Source organism: Anabrus simplex, chromosome 1 (genome assembly GCF_040414725.1).
Source record: "Anabrus simplex isolate iqAnaSimp1 chromosome 1, ASM4041472v1, whole genome shotgun sequence".
In the NCBI taxonomy this organism is placed as follows: Eukaryota; Metazoa; Arthropoda; class Insecta; order Orthoptera; family Tettigoniidae; genus Anabrus; species Anabrus simplex.
In genome coordinates this window covers 932,433,327-932,456,459 of record NC_090265.1, presented here as the reverse complement: position 1 = coordinate 932,456,459, position 23,133 = coordinate 932,433,327, and the positions used below count along the sequence as shown (strand labels likewise).

Here is a 23,133-nt window from a genome sequence, read left to right as displayed (position 1 = left end):
AATTTATTGAACATCTCCCTTGGTAATTATTCCAATCCCTAAGTCTCTTTTGTATAAATTAATTTTTGCCCCAATTAGTCCTCTTGAATTCCAATTTTTATCTTCATATTGTGGTCTTTCCATTTTTTAAAAATACCACTCAAACTTGTTCATCTACTAATGTCATTCCACACTATCTCTCCACTAACAGCTTGGAACATACCACTTATGTTACAGAAATTGAACTCCCGTAGGGAACCTAAAAGATTTGTCCCAAATGAGTAAATTTGTAATACAAATATAATTGGTCCATTATTGGACATGATACATTTTCCAAGCATCAGTTTTTGAAAAAGAGACAAAGTTTCTTGTAGTGCATTGGCACTGCCAGTGGCCCCAAGTAGCCTATGCAGTGGTCTCCATGGTATGCACTAGCCATGCGTCTTGATAGGTGTGCTAGTTTCCAACTGATGAGCCCAAATTGGCACACATGAATGAGTTAGTGGGAAAATTTATAATGTCCAATAACAGACCTATTATATTGGTACATACCACTTAGTTGAGCAGCTTGGCAGCAGGCATAATTCCTGTCCTCGCTGCTAGATGGGGGCTTCATTCTTTACATTCCTGACCTGGTGAAATGACTGGAAACATGCTGTGGATTATCATTTCCCAAGTCTTCCCAGCCTAAACTTTGCAGCATTTTCATAGTGCTACTCTTTTGTCGGAAATCGCCCAGAAGAAATCAAACTGCTTTCTTTGGATATTTTTTAGTTCTCAAATCAAGTATTCCTGGAGAGGATACCATACACTGGAACCATACTCTAGTTAGGGTCTTACCAGAGACTTATATACCCTCTCCTTTACATCCTTACTACAATCATTAAAAACCCTTTTAACCGTGTGCGGAGATCTGTATCCTTTATTTACAATCCTCCTTATGTGTTTACCCAAATGAAAATCGTATATTAACACCTAGATACTCACAGTAATCCCCATAAGGAACTTTTCCCTCATCAACATAATAATTAAAACTGAAAGGACTTTTCTAATTAGTGAAAATCGCAAGCCGACTTCTAAACCCGTTTATCATCATACCATTGCTACCTGTCCATCTCACAACATTATTGAGGTATTTTTACTGTTGCTCACGACCTTGTAACTTATTTATTACTCTATACAGTATAACATCATCTGCAGAAAGCCTTATCTCTGAATGCAGTTCTTTACTAATATCATGTTACATATCTCTTAATTCTCAATCCTAAGATTGGTTGGCAGCAATTCGTCTTCTCCACTCTTCTCTGTAATCCGCTAATCTCTTCATTTCCACATATGAGCCTGTTCCTACGTCATCTCTGATCTGTCTTGCATATTGCAGTCTGGGTCTTCCTCTTCCTCTTTTACCTTGAATCTTTCCTTCTATGACATTAACTATAAATCCATTGTGCCTATAGAGATGGCCAATTAACTGGTCTCTTCTTTTTCTTATTGTTGCTAAAAAGGTTCTTTTTTCACTTATTCGTCGAAGAACTTCTTCATTGGTGAGTTTTTCTGTCCATGAGATCTTTTCCATCCTCCTCCAGCACCACATCTCAAATGCTTCCAAACGTTTCTTATCACGTGCACTAATAGTCCACGTTTCTGAACCATACAAGGCCACACTCCAGACATAGCACTTAATAAAACTCTTCTTGGTCTCCACATTTAAATTCCTTGATGTAAGTAGTATCCTTTTCTTGTAAAAAGCAATTTTTGCTTGGGAAATTCTGCTCTTTATGTCAACTGAACTTTTTCCATCTGGAGTGATTTTACTTCCTAAGTAGGTAAAAGCATTTACTTGCCTTAGTGGTATATCACTAATTCTGATGTCGACTGCAATATGCTGGCGGTTGCATACCATAATTTCGGTCTTTTTTGTATTAATTTTCATGTTATACTTATCTCTCAATATCGTATTCATTCTTATTAATGCACTTTGTAGTTTCTCTTCGTTCTCCTCTATGACAGCTATGTCATCAGCAAATCGTATCATTTTGATTTCTACTCCATTTATCTTTATCCCTTCCATTTCCTCTTTGCATTCTTCAATTCCTTTCTCAATATACAGGTTGAACAGCACTGGTGACAAATTACATCCCTGTCGTACTCCTTTCTTTATATAAGCTTCCCGTACTTCACCATTTATGTTTATGATGCCTCTTTGGTTGTTATAGAGTTCGTATACTATTCGTCTATCTCTAAAATCTAAACCAACACTAGTCATAATCTTCATTAACATATTCCAGTTCACATTATCAAAAGCTTTTTCTAAATCCACGAATGCAATAAACAAAGGTTTCCTTACGTCTAGCATTTTGTCTATAACCTGTCGTAGTGTTAGAATAGCTTCTCGTGTGCCTCTATTCCGCCTAAATCCAAACTGATCTTCAGCCAAGTGTGGTTCAATTTTATTGCTTATTCGGTTATATATTATTCTTGTCAATATTTTTGACATGTGCGACAACAGACTCAAGGTGCGATGTTCTTCACATTTTAGAGTTCCAGGTTTCTTTGGTATAGGGATAATGAGAGACTTTTTAAAATCTTCTGGAATTTCTCCGGTTTCATATATTTCCGTGATCAGTTTAAAAATATAGCCGTGTGTTTCATCATCTAGTCTCTGTATCATTTCTCCAGTTATTTCATCGCATCCTGGCGCTTTATTAGGTTTCAATTCTTTCACAGCCTTGAGGTATTCTGCTTTTGTTAAAGAGGGTCCCATTTGGTCACTTGTTATGTTGTCTTCATTTTCAAGTTCATTTATGTCAGTAGGATCTTCATATAATGTTTCTATGTATCGCTTCCATCTTTCTCCCACTTCTTTGCTCTCAGACAACAGTTTCCCATTTTCAGCTAATATGCTGTTACTACGGCCATTGACTGTCCTGAATTGTTTCTTAATCAGTTCATAAGCAGTTTCCATGTTTCCTTTCTCCATTCTTTCTTCTATTTCTTTGCATTGTCTCATTATATATTCTTCCTTAGCCTTCTTTGCTTCTCTGTTGACTAGGTTTCGGAGTCTTTTATAGTTTGCGATTCCTTCTTCACACTTTGAGTTTTTAAATTTCCTCCTTTCCTCTATGAGTTCAAGTACATAATCTGTAACCCATGGTTCTCGTGCTTGTTTCGTCGTTTTCCCTATTGCCTGATGTGCAGCTTCTATGATAGAGTGTTTAAGGCCCGTCCATTTCTCATTTATTGTGCCATTGGGTATTTCTGCGACGTTCTGTTTTACCAGTGTTTGGTAGTTTTCCTTGATTCTGTCTTGTTTTAGTTTCCTCACATTATATCTGTAATATTTTTTCGCGTCTTTTCTCTTCTTTCTTAGTCTTAAATCAGATTTTAACAATACTAGGTTGTGGTCACTCGCTACATCAGCCCCTGGATAGCTTTTGCATTGTTTGACTTGGTTACGGTATCTTTCCTTTACCATAATATAATCTATTTGGTATCTCGCTTTATCTCCAGGTGCAGTCCAGGTGTACCTTCTTCTCTTGTGCTGTTTGAACAAGGTGTTTGTAATTATTAGTCCTTTTGCTTTACAAAAGTCTATTAGTTGTTGTCCTCTGTCATTTCTTATTCCGAGACCATACTGACCTACAGCCTTCCCATCTTTTCCTTCACCAACAGAGGCGTTCCAGTCTCCAAGAAGAATGAGGTTCTCGTTGTCCTTAATTGTATCCATCAACTCCTCTAACTGATCATATACCTGATCCACTTTTTCATCTGTATGATTCGTTGTTGGCATGTACACCTGTATTATTATCATGTCAACTGGTTCATTTTCTATTCTCACCATAATTATTCTATCACTGTATTGTACATAGCTCTGAACTCGTACACCTACGTTTTTACTTAATACTATTCCTACACCTGCATGGCTTCCTTTGGCTCCAGAGTATATAATTCTAAAGTTATCACTCCAAAAGTCCCCCTTCTCAGGCCACTTTATTTCACTTAGTCCTAATATGTCTATGTCATGTTTAGCCATCTCCTTTTTTAAGTTCTCTAGCTTACCACAGATTTTGAGAGATCGTACATTCCAAGTTCCTAAAATAATATTTCTTGTGTTTCTTCCACGCTTTGTTCCTGGCCCCAGCCGGAAATCCGAATTGGGGACTATTTTACCTCCGGAATTACATTTACTTCCAAAGCCCACCATCATTGCTGCATAGCAAGGGATATCCAGTGGATCTTTAATGGAGTGGTTTCCCTCTGGCCTTCTCCATCCTATGCCGTTGACCCTATTGGTTCATCCGCCTTTAGGAGCAGTTTCCCACTCCAAGGGCAAGAGAGTGCCCTACCCTATACCCGCTCATCCGCCCTCCTTGGAGGCCGTTGGCACTTGGTAAAGGGGGCCCCCTTATCCCGGGGGGTATTCGGTCCATATCTTTTATCCAAGAATAATACCAACTTGGCTAGTTCTTCCGCCCTCCAAGCCGTTGGGAGATCTCCTCTTCCGCCTTAGAGACCGTTGACCATTTTCTTTTTAGCCTCATTTGGTCCGCGGGTGCTTATTTGACCATGCTTTATTCGCACCTGTCCTGCATATCTACAGGACGTTTCCTATCAGTCACTAGGACGCGCCGTGTCGGGGTTGAATGTCTCACGCAGGGTTATGCCTTTTCAGGTGGGGGGCTTCATAGAAGGACTTGCTACATTCGGTGCAGCGATGCGGCCTTTCCCCGGAATGAGTTAACATATGTATTCTGAGCTTGCAATGTCCTAAAAAGGTTTTACTGCATACTGTACAGGAGTGCGGTATGCAACTCGAGTGAGTGAGTTTGTGTGCCGTTAGGTTACCTTTGTGTGAAAAGCTACTACCGCATTTGTTACAATGGTATGGTCTTTCGCCAGAATGAGTTAACATGTGTATTTTCCATTTAGCATACACAGAAAAGGTTTTACCGCATTCTTTACAAGAGTATGACCTTTCGCCTGAGTGCATTAGGAGGTGTGTTTTCAGTTGAACGCTTTGAGAGAAGGGTTTAGAACATTCCGTACACAGGTGCGATTTTTCTTGAGAGTGTGTATACATATGTGTTTTTAGGGTACTGCACACTGTGTAGCAATGTACCCGAGTGCATTTTGTGCAATTCTGCATCCTCTCGTCAGTTTGTAGTATTTCTTCAGAAGTTCCTTTGTTTTGCATGGCAACATTTTCGAATCTCAGCTAGATGTTCTTCTTTTGGTCCACGATCAGGTTCAACTTTTACCTCGGCCAGTTTTTGAATACTTGTGTCAAATGAGGGTGATTCTCCAGGTCCAGGCTCATATTTGATGAAGTGCAGCTGCTCCATAATCGGTAGCCACTTGCAGTATTCCCATTTCGACAGCAACCCACATTTTCTTTGCTATATTGCACTTACAGTACAAAGTCAAAATTACATATGTTGGTCATTTCCATGTCCTAGATTTTAAATCATATAGGATTTTAAACATTCTGATTCTATGCGTTGCAGATGAATTTTAGATCTTGGAAGTCGCGGACTTGAGTGCCGTTCAAGTACGTTCGCTCGTTCCTTCTGGCTTAGATGTCAAATACTGCCACATTACACCGGTCGTAATCAGTAAGTTACATATCATCTAACAGAAAGTTTGAATGACTTGCAACAACCGTTGCAGTAATGTACCAGACCTTTGGGCCACATGGGTTTCGTTGTTCAGGTGGTTGATTTTCAATCCGTTCTTCAGACAAGACGAGAGACTCCACGGTGCTTGCGGCCCTGAATAATGTCCTGTCCGTTCCATAATACAAGAATATCCACTAAAAAGAAAATAATAATGCTGCTACACGAATATATTACAGAATAATTAACTAAATATATTTGTCAACACACTACGGTAACTCTTGTTTTACTACGCAAAATAATTGCCTTATCATTCTTGGTGCCACATAAAGGTCCAGTCATACTGCTTTGATGAATTCCTCCAATTTTCTTGAGTTCTGTTTTCTAGAAATATAGCCACCCATTCAATCACTCTTTTGTCTAGTCCAGTTGCACTCATATTTACCAGTAGTTTCTCATGATATACCCTATCAAATGCCTTAGATAGGTTAGTCATTATAGAGTCCATTTGACCCCCTGAATCCAAGATATCTGTTACACCTTGCTGGAATCCTACAAGATGAGCTTCAGAATAACATTTCTAAACCCAAACTGCCTTCTAATGAATCAGTTATTATTATTTTTAAACATGTATAATATTATCACAGAGAATGCTTTCCAAAAGCTTACATGCAATACGTCAACTGACTGGCCTGTATTTATTGGCTTTATGTCTATCCCCCTTTCCTTTATACACAGGTGCTACTATAGCAACACTCCATTAATTTGGTACAGCCCCTTCATGCGAACTGGAATCAAATAAGTGCTTCAGCTATGGTACTATATCCCAACCCATTGTCTTTAGTATATCCCCAGAAATCGTATCAATTCCAGCTATTTTTCTAGTTTTGAACTATTGTATCTTAATGTAAATGTGTTTGTTGTCTGAGGTAAATTTCAATACTCTATCTTGACATCCTTGAAACCAACAACCTTTGCATACTGCTGACTGAATTCTTCTGCCTTCTGTAGATCCTCGCATATGCACTCCCCTTGTTCATTAATGATTCCTGAAATGTCCTTCTTGGAACTTAAGACGAACACAAACCAGTCTCCACACCCAAGGAATTAACCGTAAGCAGTTGAAATCCTTAGCCTGACCGGGAATTGAACCTGGGGCTCTCTGAACCTAAGGCCAGTATGGTACGTTGACCATTCAGTCAAGGAGTCAGACTTAGTGATTAAATTCATATTAATTGAATATTTAATTTTACCTGTCCTCGTTTACAATAAAAAGGAAGTATTTTCTCTATCTCTATAAAATACCAGATTTGAAAAATACAAAAGTGTTTTGAAATGATAATCCACAGCCTGTTTCCGGTCATTTGACCAGGTCAGGAGTATAATGAATGAAGCCTCCATCTAGCAGCGAGGATAGGATATCTTGTAATGATAGGAATTGTGCCTCCTGCCGAAGCCTGTCGCACTCCTCTGGGGCAATGATTAATGACTGACAGTTGAAATGATATTCGAGTGTTACTGGAATGAAAGATGAGAGGGAAAACCGGAGAGTGATGCTGGAATGAAAAATGGCAGGGAAAACTGGATTGTCCGGAGGAAAGCCTGTTCCACCTCCATTTTGTCCAGCACAAATCTCACATGGAGTGACCGGGATTTGAACCACAGAACCGAGTGGTGAGAGGCCGGTGCTCTGCTGCCTGAGCCACGGAGGTTCCTACAGAAATGTTTTTTTGTTCATAAATATTTCTCCTGTTCATATTTCTCAAAAGAAAGTAAAAATTATGGAACACTTCTTTATAATGATAAATTGAGAAATGTGTGTGTTACTTTTCAAAGTAATATTCACAACCTATTTGTTAAAAAGGTAATAGAGCTTGTCTTGAGTCATTGAAAATTTTTAAACCAAAAGTGAAAAAAAGCCACCTTAATTTGTAAAGAAAAGTTTTAAAGAAGGAAAACTCTAGTCTCGTACTGCTATTTTAAATGACTGATTATTTTGTTATAAAGTATATTTCACTCTTCCCGGAAAATCAAAATTCTTTGTGAAGTCAAATAGACAATGTTGCTGGAATTTACCTTGACAGCTGTTTCCATAGCTCACTGAGAACTTGCTAATGTGCACAAAGTGAATGACTTGATTTGACACCACTGTGTAGGCTATTTGAGTTTCATTCTCAACTGTGAATCACAACCATAAACAAGCGTTTAAGAAACTCAGTTCACTTACTTAGGCTCAGTGCAGCTCATCTTGCCTACCCACCCAGTGAACCTGGCTCAGTAATGGCTCAAACAGACTCAAGCTGGCTTAAGACTCGCTACTTGTTCATACAGGTGAATTTGTTTGGGTGAGTCCCATTCTCGGGTCATATGTTTTGTACTAAATATTCACATTGCTTTGATGTGATGCTTGCCAGCTGAAAACTCACTGACTACTGAAGTGATTAATCTGGGGCTGAAGAACTTGTAACTGAAAAAGGAAGATATCTGAATTAACAAAATTCATAAGAATACAACCTCCATTAGAAAATACTATACTGGGTGTTATTTATAACCCAGTAACGTTTGGAATACAGGCTTCTGGATATTATCTCCAAAATGAATGATGTGTAACTCATACTCTTGGTTTCATTGTAGAACTTATTTTGTTGATGTTAATTCTTCTGTATTTAATATCTGAATGATTCTGCTTAAAGAATTATTTAAATTTTTTTTTTTCAGTTCGTGTTGTTCGATAAAAGTGTAGACGAGAAGGGCAGAAGCCTGGCTCGGGCAACAACAAATGTGAACTGGGCCACTCACCTGTTGGAGAAATTGGGGGGAGGTTCTGCCATGCCCACAGCTACTGGTAAGTGTTCCTCCATTAATTGGATTTGATCCATCTATTTAAATAAATTGCTAAGAAAAGTCTTGTGAGACAAATTCATTGAAATTTGAAATGTGTTTACAGGCCTAATGTGGTCATAAATATTGATGAACAAAAAGTCAGAAACTGCACTTTATTTTTTGCATCAAGTTTGTGAAAATTGGTACTGTGTTTTTATTCTTATTGGCTTTGTTTATTACAATCCATGTCCGGCTCCATGGCTAAATGGTTAGCATGCTGGCCTTTAGTCATAGGGGTCCCGGGTTCGATTCCTGGCAGGATTGGGAATTTTAACCATCATTGGTTAATTTCCCTGGCATGGGGGCTGGGTGTATGTGTTGTCTTCATCATCATTTCATCCTCATCACGACGCGCAGGTCGCCTACGGGAGTCAAATCAAAAGACCTGTACCCGGCGAGCCGAACCTGTCCTGGGATCTCCCGGCACTAAAAGCCATACGCCATTTCATTTCATTTCATTACAATCCATCATCATCATTTTCCCATATCTAACAAAGTTGGAGCTAATATAGTTTCTTTCCATTTTACTCCTTGTTAACGTATAAAATAGTCTATAAATCATCTAACACATATCCAGCAAAGTTGGAGCAAACAGTTTCTATCCATTTTACTCCTCACTTGTTGGATAAAAAATCATCTATAAATCATCCATAAACTCTCATCCATTGTTGTTGTCCAGGTCCCATTGTCCCAAGTTTTCTCAACATATCGTGCCCAGCATTTGGACTCTTGAGTCCAAACTCTTGCACTCTTTAGGAATAATTCAAATAATTTTTTACATGCTTTTTGTAACATATTTAAAAACTGTTGCAATATTCTGAAAGGATGAGCATGAAGGATATTTCAGAAGGTACAAATTAAGTGTCAACACCAATATTTGTATTTCCTAAATGTATTTTAAAATACAGTAGTTTCCTGACTAACTGGCTCGCAACTATGCGGCCTAGTTCCAAAAAAATCTCCGAAGTGAAATGAGGAATAATTTACTTTCCCAAAGTCTGCGACGATCCTCCTATGTGCTGTGCAAAATATAATTTGCAAAATGAAAAACTTTAATATCCCCCACCCTGCTACCTGCTCTTTGTCTTGTCAATTGTGTACCGGATTTCAACAGTGTACATTTGCAACTGTTTCTGGTTACGTTTATAAGTTTTTTCGGTGTGCTTTGTTGTTTTTTATTGAAGATTACGAAATGGATGATAAAAGAAAAAAGGTTGAAATGACTATGGAGGAGTGACTCCACTCGTAGGTAACAGCAATAACTATAGCTTCAGAGTTAGGAGTTGGGAAAAGTACGGTTTGTGACTGGGAGAAAAATTGAACAGAAATTGAAAAGTAGTGGGCTGTCCAAGCTAATGGAAGTGGAATGAAAGTACGTAAAACCATGCTGAATGGTAAATATAAAGAAGTTGAGGAAGCCTTATTTTTGTGACATGAATACTTATAAGGAAAAGGCTTGCCTGTTATTGAGCTGATATTGCAGTAAAAAGCATTGCATTTTAAAGGACAAATAGTAGAAGGAGAAGATTCAAAATTTACTGGTAGTGATGGATAGTTAGAATGTTGGAAAAAAACTATCCGGTATTCACCAGATTACCTTAAGTGGGGAGGCTTTATCTGCTGATAAAAGAGGCTGTACCTTTATTGAAGGACTACCTTTTTAAGCTTATTTGAAGTGGATGGAATTTCTGGGAACAGTTGGACAACTGGAGTGAGACTGGTTTAAATTATTAGATGCTCCCTACAAAAGCACTTGTATCGAAAACAGAAGCTGCTACACCAGAACACATTAAAAGCAAGGAACAAATCACCCACTTGGCTTGTAACAATGCAGCCAGCAACCACAAGCTTAGATTGAATTTAATAGGAAAATCAAAGAAACCTAGAGGTTTTAAAAAACTGAAAAATCTTGAATCACTGCCTTTATATTGCACACAAAGCGTGGATGAATTCAGAAATCTCTAAAACCTGAATTCATACCGACTGTAGAAAAACATTTGAAAGACAGCTTGCTAAGAAGAGGTGTGTTAATTTTTAACAATGCACCTTTGCATCCGGTCACTGGCGAACTCACAGATGGAGACATCAAAGATTTATTTTTACTAGCCGATGTGATGCCTGTTTGTCAGCTGATGGACCAGACTGTTCTTGAAATGCTAAAGATGAAGTACCACCGGCATCCTCTCAGTTTGTTGATATCAGCGATCGAGAATAAAAAAGACTATGTAACCACTCTGAAATACATGCTAGATGTCATAAGGTGGGTTTCCAAAGCATGGAAAGAGATTCCAATTTTAAGATCTTGGAAAATTCTGTTGGATCATGAAGGTGGACATTTCAACCATGTACTTGTGTGTGAAACTGAAGTAGAAGAGGAAAGGATGGACTTGTTTTGTTGCTGGAAAAAGTACCAGCTTGTGATGATGTTATTGCAAAGGGCTGTACATCCCAGTAAGTTAGTACTCCCTGAATTTACTCGGAATATGTATATCTTGGTCTTCATCGATGTCGCTTTCCATTAATGAATCCTTCTACAGTAATTGTCATCAGCTGAGAATGGTGTAAGGTTTGCTTCACCAAGAAAGATGTCTTTTGTGAATCAGTTCTGTTGGAGATCTCTTCTGACTTATTTTGTAAATTTCCTTGGTGTTTGTCACCTTTTCTATCCACGAAACTTCAATGATCCTAGAGAAACATCCCATTTCAAAGGCCTCAAGATATTTCTCACTACTTCTGTTTATTGTCCCCATTTCTGAGGCATGCAATAGAGCAGTCCAAACAACTGTATGTGGGATCCTAATACTGTAGGTTAACTTTCTATTCTGCATAAAAGCGATCTTAGCTGGAGTAATAGGGCTCTTTATCTGTGCCATACTCCTTCGATCCCAGTTATTTTCTGGCTGAGATAGGTAAATGTTTGGACTTGTTTGATCTTGTCATCCTCTTAAACAGAATTTCAATTTCTTCTTCACTTACCTTCACACACAGGGCCCCAAGTCGATTTTCCAAAAATGAAAAAAAATATGTTCTTCTTTATTTTTAAAGGATATTCCAATGCTAAATTACACGTCTGTAACATCTTTAGCTTTTATAGATATAAGTATCCTCATACAAATAATTCAACTAATTTTTTAATTCTTTCACCCCCTTAATCGGATTTTTCGAAAACAAAAGAAGTGTTTCTTTAAAGGAGATTCCAAATACCAATTTTCACGCCGGTAACATCTTTAGTTTTTGAGATACAAGTATCCTTATACAAAGAATTCAACTTAATTTTTCAATTCATTCACCCTCCCCTTAAGTGAATTTTTCAAAAAACAAAAAAAGATACTTGTTTCTTTATTTATAAAGAAGCTTCCAAATATCAATTATCAAGGCAGTAACATCTTCAGTTTGAGATGTATGTGTCCTCATGAAATGAATTCAACTATTTTTTACCCCACCCCCTCCCTGTTGATTTTCCCACAAAAATGCGTGTTTTTTAAATTTTGAATGGAGATTTCAGATACCAATTTTTACGTCTGCAGCACCTTTAGTTTTTGAGATATAAGTATTCTCATACAAGTAATTCAGTTAATTTTTCAAATCTTTAAGCCCCCCTTAAATGGATTTTCCAAAAACAAAAAATACGTATTCTTTTAAAGAAGATTCGAAATACCAATTTTCACGTCTGTAACATCTTCAGTTTTTGAGATATCAGTATCCTAATAAAAAAAATCAACCCCCTTTTCAGTACTTCTTACAACCCCCCTTCCTAAGTGTTTTTTCCAAAAACAAATCAGTACATGTTTCTTTATTTTTAAGAGATTAAAATTACCAATTTTCACATCACGACAGGTTTTTGAGATATATTGTAGATATGCTCATTTTAAAAATTCATCCCCCTTTTTAGTTCCCGTTAAGTGGGTTTTCCGGAAACAATTTATCTGCGTTTCTTTACTTTTACAGGAGAATTCAAATGCCAGTTTTCACGTCTGTAACATTTTAAGTTTCTGAGGTATACTCTGGATATAGTTTTCTAAAAATTCACCCCCTTTGTCACTCCTGTTCTCCCCCTATTAATTGGATTTTCCAAAAACAAAAAAATTCATATTTCTTTATTTTTAAAGGAGATTCCAAATACCGATTTTCATGCCTAACATATTCTGTTCTTGAGAAATGAGTATCCTCATAAAAGTTATTCAACCCCTTTTTCACATTTTTCACCCCTCTTAATGGAATTTTTCAAAAGCAAAAAATACGTGTTTCCTTATTTTTAAAGGAGATTCCAAATACTCATTTTAACAATTCACACCCCCCCCCCCCCCCTACCTCTTACCTACTTAGCGACGGAATATCCAAACATCCTCCCTTAGTGAGCACCTACACTCTAATATACATGTATCCCCAAAATTTCATTTCTTTATGTCGAGTAGTTTTGGCTCGGCGATGATGAATCTGTCAGTCAGGACATGTTATTATATATATATATATTGTGATCTGTATTATCATCTGCACCAGGATGATTTGAGTCGGATGCGCGAACAAACGTCTATGTTACATTTTTGTGGCATTTGAGATATTCACGGAACAAACATCTATGATGTGTCCTGGATATGTATTTGTAGGTAGTTTGAGCATATCTCAACAGATGGCTATAGTATTCCGGAAATTGTCAAGAGAAATGCACTTGAAAAATAATGGAACAAAAGTCTATGTTACATCGTTTCCCGCGCGAGCGCTCGACAATGTCACGAATTGAATGCAATGTAATGAACATATTCTAATCCGGAGATTGTTCTGGTTTGTTAATTCTTATATTATTGAGTTTATTTAGTTACTCATCGAAACCATAATCATGCAATCAGACGATAGTAGTGATCGTAATGTACTGTTGTAGCCAAGCAGTATACACAAGTTGACGAAAAACAAATGCAGGAAAAGGAAACGTGACCCTAGTGAGTGGAAAGATGTACGCACCAAATCATTATAATTAGGCTAAAACTTTAAAATAACACTATTCTCCTCTGCATGCATACATTATGTACGAATGAGTGAGCGCGTGCACTTATAACCTGTTGGTTTACGGAACATAAGTCTATGTTACATTCTCTCGCGTAGCCATGTCCCGCGATCAACAATTATCTTTATTGCCGTTTTTCTCAATATATAGGGAATGTAACATAGACGTTTGTTCGCGCATATGACTCATTTGATTTCTGTACCTTTGGTTAATCAGAATGAAATCTATTTGCTGTTGATGTACAAGAACAAGCCAAAATAAACAAGAACTGTGGTAATACCCCGCAACTACTGACTATATGGGGTAAGGGGTTCATCTTTTCGAGCAATGCTGAGTTTTGTATTTTTTTTTTTTCTTCTAAGAATTCTACTACTGTTTGATAAATGGCAACACAGAACAACTGCATCATGGATAAAGGATCGGTGAACATTTCCATGGAAACTCAAACCTGAGAGTTGGGATATAGGCAAATGTAAAACACAAGAAATGAGTCAGTGGGCCATACTTGGGCATTGGACACACAAGTTTTTAATTTCATTTCACGCAGCACTTCGCGGTGCTATAAGGTATCAAATAGACTTACGATTAGACAGAGATTCAGCAACTAGGTGTTGGATTGCAAGACATTCCCAGGAGTAGACGTGGACTCTGACCACAACTTAGTGTTCATAAAATGTCATCTGAAGTTGAAGAAATTGAAGAAAAAGAAGAATGCATGAAGATGGGATCTAGATAAGTTGATAGAAAAGAGTGTGAAGGATAGTTTCAAGGAACATGTTGCACAAGGACTAAATAATGCTGAAGGAAACACTATAGATCAAGAGCAAACAATTGTGAAGAATGAGATCAGTAGGATTGCTGAAGGAAGCTAAAGAAAAAAGATAAAAACAAGTAAGAATCAGTGAATAACTTGCGAGATATTAGACCTGATTAATGAACTGTGAAAAAAGAATGCAAAAAATGAGGAGGGCAGAAAGGAATATAGGCATTTAAAGAATGAAGTAGATAGAAAGTGCAGGTCAGCTAAGGAAGAATGGTTGAAAGAGAAGTACAGGGTGAATAATTTAAAGGTTCAGAGCGGAGTGCCGAGGATTAGGCGCGCTGGGAAGCGGAGACAGTGAGCGCAGTGCCCGCAATGACAAGTAGGCATAGTCGGCTCAAAAAAGCGGCATGATTACGCCTGTAGAAACTAAATAAAACTGAACTCGCTGGCTACATAGATGCTCTGAACAAATAAATAAACGAATAAACAAATAAATAAATCAACTGGGAAATTAAACTGAACTCGCAAGTATTTAAAGATGATGCTGAAAGTGATATCTTTCAGCTGCAATGCAAGCTTCACATCTTGTAATGAGATTTCGAAACACACTTTGTAGTTCATGGACACCGATAGAACGCACAATGTTCCTAATTTCAATTTTTAATTCTTCTGCAGTTCGAGGATTATTCCTGTAAACTTTTCCTTTAAGATTTCCCCATAGATAAAAATCACATGTGCTTAAATTAGGTGAACGAGGGGGCCATAAGCCTTTACTGAAGATCTGATCATCATCGATCACTTTCCGTAACCGTCGCATAGAGCTACGCACCGTATGGGCCGTTGCACTGTCCTGTTGGAAATAGCCGTACCTTTTCTCTTCTTCAGTCAGTTCAGCAAAACATGGTTCCAGAATGTTGTGAATATAATGGTCAGAAGTAATCGTGTCCTGAAAAAATATCGGAACGATAATTCGTCGGGCACTGATAGCGCACCACACACCCACCTTCACATCGTGCAGAGGTCTCAGCTGTAAAATGTGCGGGTTGTCTGTATCCCAGATTCTATTGTTCTGTGAATTGACATATCCACTCAAATGAAACCAGGCTTCGTCGCTCATAAAAGAAAGTTCGGATCCACAGTACCGTCGTGGACACTATTCATTATCCAATTGTAAAATTGTATTCTTGCATTGAAATCTGTAGGTAGTATGTTACGGACTGAATGAGTCCGATAAGATCGTAAATTTAACAATTTTGTTGCATTACGTGCTGAAGAAGTTGAAATTCCACTTTCCTGAGCTACTCTCCGAAGCGACTTATGTGGACTGACCAGGAGTCTTGCCTGTATATCTTCTAACCTCTCCTGTGTGAGAGCTATTCTCCTTTGCTTCTTTTTCTTATTGATTATAGAACCAGTACTACACCACTTGTAAACGAGCTGATGCACGTAACGTTTTGGTGGCACTGTCGCAGCGGGCAATTGTCTACGGAATTTTTGAAGGCACCTTTTAACTTGTTTCTTCTTCTTCTGCAAATAACACTCGACCAAAAATATTCTTTGCTCTGTAGTGTATTTAACCATCGTGATAATAACCTCCCAAACCCCATGGCACTACAGCCCTTGAAGGGTCTTGGCCTACCAAGCAACTGCTGCTCAGCCTGAAGGCCTGCAGATTACGAGGTGTCGTGTGGTCAGCACGACGAATCCTCTCGGCCGTTGTTCTTGGCTTTCTAGACCGGGGCAGCTGTCTCACCATCAGATAGCTCCTCAATTCTAATCACGTAGGCTGAGTGGACCTCATAACCTCACAATACATCTTAAAAATCCAATAGTTCTAGCAAACTGAGGGACAGAGTGCTAAACAGCTGCGCGCTGGCAGTGAACACTTCTTATCTCGCCAGTGTTGACACAAGCCTTATGGTGCTCGCTTGGGAATTCCCACAGCATACGAGCAGAAGTCTGAACTCTTAAATTATTCTCCCTGTATAAGGATGTTGAAAGTTGTATCATTGTGGGAAATGTTGATGCTGCATACAGGAAAATCAAGGAAACCATTGGGGAAAGGAAAACTTGATGTATGAATATTAAGAGCTCAGATGGAACACCACTTTTAAGGAGAGAAGTCAAGGCAGAAAGATTGCAGATGGATAACTCGGGAGATATTAAACCTGATTAATGAACTGTGCAAATAAATGCAAAAAATGAGGAGGGCAGAAAGGAAAACAGGCAGTTAAAGAATGAAGTAGATACAAAGTGCAGGTCATCTAAGGAAGAATGGCTGAAAGAGAAGCATAAGGATGTTTAAAGTTGTATCATTTTAGGAAATGTTGATGCTGCATACGGGAAAATCAAGGAAACCGTTGGGGAAAGGAAAACTTGATGGAACACCACTTCTAGGGAAAGAAGGCAAGGCAGAAAGATGGCAGGAACATATTAAACAGTTGCATCGAGGGAACGAATTAGATGATAAGGTTCTGGAACAGGAAGAGGCTGTTGATGCTGATAGAAATGAGAGACCAAATTTTGAGGTCAGAATTCAACAGAGCTTTGAGAGATCTAAATAAGAACAAGGCCCCTGGAATTGATGATGACATCCCCTCTGAATTACTGACCACCTTAAACCAACATGGGGAGAATATTCCATTTAGTGTGCAAGAAGTATGATACAGGAGAAGTGCCATCCGATTTTTTGGCAAAATGTTGTTATACATATTCCTATTGACAAGTATGGAAACTCAATTTAAGATTATTAAAATTTTATTAGTCAACCTATTCAGTACAAATGAATAGGTTGACTAATAAAATTTTAATAATCTTAAATTGATGTACATTTTCAATACGGACCAAATATGAAGTTTGTAACATGTAAAGTATGGAAACTACCGCTCCGTTATTGCCTCCAAAATTTTAACATGTGTTATTTATAGAAGAATGGAAAGACATGTTGAAACTCAGTTGGGAGAACATCAGTTTGGCTTCAGAAGAAATGTAGCGACTTTACGTCTGATTTTAGAGGATCGATTTAAGGACAAGCCCACGTACATGGCATTCATAGATCTAGAAAAGGCATTCCATAATATTGATTGGACCAAGCTATTTGAGATGTTGAAAGTGATCGGAGTCAGATACCGGGAAAGAAGTATTATCTATAATCTGCATAAAAATCAGCCTGCAGTGATAGGAATCGAGGACTTCGAAAGAGAAGCAGCAATCCAGAAAGGAGTGGGACAAGGCTGCAATTTGCCCCTCTGCTTTTCGATGTTAAAACAGGCATTAAAGGTAATCGAAGAGGAATTTGGAAAGGCAATCACAATCCAAGGAGAGGGAATCAGTAACACGATCGCCGTCTTCGGACCAGCATTAAAGACGAAAACATTCGTGCGGTTAAAGACATCATTGCTGTTTGATGTTTTGCATGAGCGATGCACAATCAATGCTGCTTACTACTGCGAGCTGTTGCAAAAGGCGAGGGTTGCATATCGCCGCAAAAGATGAGACCACCCGATTCGACAAGTCATCATCCTTCACAACAATGCACGACCCCATACTGCAGCTCTAACTGTCTCCAAGCCACAGGAAATGCACTGGACTACACTTGATCATCCTCCTTACAGTCCGGACTTATCACCCTGCGATTTCTATTTGTTTGGGCGGCTTTAAAGAAGCTCTAGGAGGGCAACGATTTGAAGATGCCAAGAGTGTGGACGACTTCTTGCGCAACTCGCTGGTGACACGACCCTGTTCTTTTTACGATAAGGGCATCGAAAAGCTGCCCATACGCTGGGACAAATGCATTTCCAATGCAGGTAACTATGTGGAAAAATAAATTGTAATTGCCTTGTGTTTTTCAATAGATGAATTTAAATAAAAAATAAAATCCCATTTATATTTGATCCCCCCTCATATCTGAGACAGCAGGAAATCTGGAGAAATTCCTGAATGGTATGGACACCATCTTGGAGAAGGAGTACAAGATAAAAATAAATTAATTACACTAGAGTCCCGTTAATCTGAAAGTTCTGTTAATCCGAACTGAAACATTAATTTTTTTTTAATTCTCCGTGTTTAAATGAAAGAACATATCATAGAATGATATTTATTTGCATTATATTAGTCATATTTTAGTAGAATAACTTAACGTAAAAATAATTACACATCATAAACCATCAATCACTGGTTGTTTATCTTTACAAAGTCTGTTAGTTTCTTTTGCCGTAGTGATTGGATTGATGCAGTGTTAAACCAGTGTCTCATAAACATCACATCAGTGGGCGTAGCAGCGGAGTGTTGCTCGACATAGCGTACGGCAAGTTCTAAGACGGCCGTGGCATCTGAATGTGACACTAGTTGTTCATTGTGGTCTTCTTCGTCGTCAGTCTGTTCCTCATCAACTCCAGATTCTTTCTCCACCATAGCTACAATTACTTGGTCTGTTTGTAATTGATGACAGTCAGCTTCCATCCACTCCCTAATGTCATTTTCATTGTCGTTTTTTTCCTCTACGGGTTCTTAAGTGCCCTACTGTAATTGTATACACTATTTTGTTAATGTAACTGCTAAAGAATGGACATTTCAAATTACAGTATGTACTGTACTGTATTGTAGAAACTATTTTCCTCAGACAGTTGAGGCACTGGCCTTCTGACTCCAATTTCGCAGGTTCGATCCTGACTCAGTCCGGTGGTATTTGAAGGTGGTCATATACGTAAGCCTCGTGTAAGTAGATTTACTGGCACGTAAAAGAATATTGCGGGAGAAAATCCTGGCACCTAGGCGTCTCCGGTAACCGTAAAAGTAGTTAGCGGGACGTAAAAACATTATCATTAGAAAATATTTTCCGGTTAATCCAAAAATTTCATAATCCGAACAGTCTCCGGTCCCAATTAGTTTGGATTGACGAGACTCTACTGTAATTGAGTGCAATCAAATGAAATCATGTGATACAGAAAATGTTGGATTAGGAAATGAAGTAAAATAAGTAGATAAATATTGTTAATAGGGTAGTAGAATAACTAATGATGGCAGAATTAAGGAGGGCAGAAAATGCAGACCAGTACAAGCGAGGAAGGCCTTTGTTAAGAAAAGAAATTTGCTCACTTCGAACATTGATACAGGAATTAGAAAGACATTTTTAAAGACTTTTGTCTTGAGCATGGCATGGTATGGAAGTAAAACATGCATGATAACTAGCTCAGAAAGAAAGAGAACAGAAACTTTTGAAATGTGGTGTTACAGAAGAATGCTGAAGGTGAAATGGGCAGATTGAATCACGAACGAAGGATACTGAATCAAATTGGTGAGAGGAGAACGATTTTGCAAAATTTGACCAGAAGAAGAGATAGATTAGTAGGACACACCGTGAGACACCCAGGACTTATTCAGTTAGTTTTTGATGGAAGTATAGGCATTAAAAGCAGCAGGAGTTGACCAAGGTATGAATATGACAAACAGATTAGAGTAGATGTAGCAGTTATGCAAAAATGTTAACATAGGATAGGGCAGCATGGAGAGCTGCATCAATCCAGTCTATGGACAACAATATGTAATTCCACAGGTTGATATTATAATCTACAGCAAGTTTGCCAACCACTGGGACTTCTCTAGTGAGCTTTCCTTTACGTCACTGCAGCAAGCAGCTGTTGTGATATAAATTACTAGCAAGATACCCGTGCTTCGCTATGGTATTATACTGAAATTTATAACTGAATGCTTAACGTTTTGTATATAATCCGCCGAAATTAGCGATCTGACTCATTTTCTGAGCGAATCCGCCAAATTCGCGATCTGACTCTTTCTCTGAGAGATAAAGCAAAGTTCCTCCCATTTTTCAATCTTTCTTTCCAGCAATCGATTTCGTACTTCCCAGCCTAGGTCCAAGTTTTCCACCCGGTCAGTTGGGTCCCTAAATCTTTGCCATCTTTTCCGATAAGCATTTTTAATATGGATCAAATCCTTGAGGAGATCCGGCGTATTGTCGTCTTGGGTGCCTTGGCGGTACTAAACCCGTGGCCGGACTGTATTCGTAGTCATTACCCGGCCAGGACCTGTTTGCAGCGCGGTCCGCATATTTTGAGGACAGTCCAGAACAATATTATTGTTATTATTATTATTATTATTATTATTATTATTATTATTATTATTATTATTATTATTATTGTTCAGGACCCCACAGCAAGATGCAAGACCGCTACTTGGCAGTAAATTACCGTACATCGGCTGCCATTGCCAACCATTGTCGCGCATATGCAATTGCACAGGATTTCTGGCGATACGAATGATATACTTCCATGCATTATTGACCTTATTATAGAGGTGAACAATTGCACCATCAGTATCATTCCTATTGTTTATTTCAAATGTGTTTAAATTGTTATTTATATGCCAGGAGAATCTACTGTAATCTAGGAACGTTCTCCTAAGCAAAAGATGGCTCTTGAAAACGAACCCACGGATGATTAAAAATATTCGGTTTGTGAGCAGAATAAGTACATTGAAAATCCACAGCCTGTTTCCAGCGGCAAGAGGCCGGTGTGCTGCCGCCTGAGCCACAGAGGCTCCTATTAAGTACATTATGAACAATAAAATCAGTTGGTCTCAACTCCTTTTTCACCCCACCGCTGGTAAGGTGATTTATCCCTCCCCCCCAACCAAAAAAGTAAAGCGTGTTTTTTTATGTTTAAAGGAGATTCCGAATACCAATGTTCACGTCTGTTACCTTCAGTAAATAATTCACTTTTTCCACTTCTTTTCACAATCCCCCACCCTCAAAGTGAATTTTTCGGCATTAAACTCTTGTTTCTTTAATATTAAAGGATCTACTAAATACCAATTATAACGACTCTAGCATCTTCAAATTTTTGAGATACGTGACCTCATAAAAGAAATTCAACTCCTTCTCACTCCCGCCCCCAAAATGATTTCGCCCCCCCCCCCCCCCGCACCAAAACGCGTTTTTCTTTGTTTTTTAAGGAGATCCAAATGCCAATATTCACGTCTGTAGCAACTTTAGTTTTTATTAGATGTAAGTATCCTCATACAATTAATTCAATTAATGTTTCCATTCTTTCACCTCCCCCCCCTTCCCTTTCATTGGATTTTCCAAGAATACGTTTCTTGGCTTTTAAAGCAGATTCCAAATACCAAATTTCACATCTGTAACATCTTCAGTTTTTGAGATATCAGCATCCTAATTAAAAAAATTCAACCCCATTTTTAATTTCTGTAACATGTTAAGTTTTTGAGATATACTGTAGAAATTCTCATTTTAAAATTTCACCCCCTTTTTAGTTCCCCTTAAGTGGATTTTCCAGAAATAAATCACCTATGGTTCTTTACTTTTACAGAAGATTCCAAGTACCAATTTTTACGTCTGTAATATTTTACGTTTATGAGATATACTGTATACTCTTGTTTAACCCCACTAATTGGATTTTCCAAAAAATAAAATATCATCATTTTTAAAGGAGATCCCAGATACCAATTTTCAGGTTTGTAATATGTTCAGTTTCTGAGATATAAGTATCCTCATTAAAGGCATTGAACCCCTTTTTCACCCCTCCTACTGGGATTTTCCGAAAACAAAAAATACCTGTTTCTTTATTTTTAAAGGAGATTCTAAATATAATTTTTACATCTGTAAACTTTCAAAGTTTTGAGATACAGATACACTCATTTTAAAAATTCACCTCCCCCCCTTTTCACCTCCCATTAATTGGATTTTCCAAAAACAAAAAAATACATGTTTCTTTATTTTTAAAGGAAATCCCAAATAAATACCAATTTTTATGTCTCTAATGTCTTCAGTTTCTGAGATATAAGTATCCTCATTAAAGATATTCAACCCCTTTTTCACCCTTTTTCACCCCTCCTATTGGGATTTTCCGAAAACAAAAAAATACGTGTTTCCTTATTTTTAAAGAAGATTCTAAATACCTAGTTTTACATCTGCAAATTTTTAAAGTTTTGAGATATAGATACACTCATTTTAAAATTTCACCCCCTTAACGATGGAATATCCAAAAATTCTCTCTTAGTGAGCACTTACAAGTTAATACGAATGTATCCCCAAAATTTAATTTCTTTATGTCCAGTAGTTTTGGCTCGGCGATGATGAATCAGTCGGTCAGGACAAGTTTCTTTATATACAGTCGAACCTCCCTTCTGCGGACACCATTGGAGGAAAAATGTCCGTTACGAGAGGTGTCCGCTAAAACAAGTTGTAAAAATAATCGAACATTTTAACGGCAGAGGACATCCACCTTAAATATAAGCATACATACATACATAAGCATACATATCTTTATATTTATTATTCTAAGTCATTTCTGTGTTAGTATTACATAGAGAGTTATAAGTGAGTTTACATCATTTACAGTCCGGCTCCATGGCTAAATGGTTAGCGTGCTGGCCTTTGGTTACAGGAGACCCGGGTTCGATTCCTGGTGGGCTCGGGAATTTTAACCTTAATTGGTTAATTTCTCTGACACGGGGGCTGGGTGTATGTATCGTCTTCATCATTATTTCATCCTCATCACGACGCGCAGGTCGCCTACGGGAGTCAAATAAAAAGACCTGCATCTGGCGAGCCGAACTTGTCCTCGGACACTCCCGGCACTAAAAGCCATACGCTTTATCATTTATCATTACATCATTTACAAACATTTAATTTAATTTAGCACATGTTTTCTTAACTGCGGTATTCTTGAAAACGGAATAAAGTCTGTTAAATGGTTCCATAGTGTTCTATTTTCCACCCACTCCTTTAAAATTTCAGTTCTATTCTTCACAATAGCGTTTATTTTTAGTTTTCCCGCAGTTGAATTTTTCGGCGAGCTTTCACACTGAAAGTCCCTTGTCACTTTTCATAATCACATTTCTTCTTGCCTCGAGATCTA

General features: G+C 38.0%; 1 protein-coding gene across 3 annotated transcripts in view; it reads left to right on the top strand.

The window, feature by feature from the left end:
• Positions 1-23,133, top strand: part of Pop2 (CCR4-NOT transcription complex subunit Pop2) — a 223,969-nt gene that overhangs the window by 40,580 nt on the left and 160,256 nt on the right. For all 3 annotated transcript variants that reach the window (XM_067136670.2, XM_067136669.2, XM_067136671.2), the window contains exon 3: positions 8,310-8,436. In XM_067136670.2, coding sequence (XP_066992771.1) covers positions 8,310-8,436 — 127 coding nt within the window. The remainder of the gene's footprint in view (positions 1-8,309; positions 8,437-23,133) is intronic.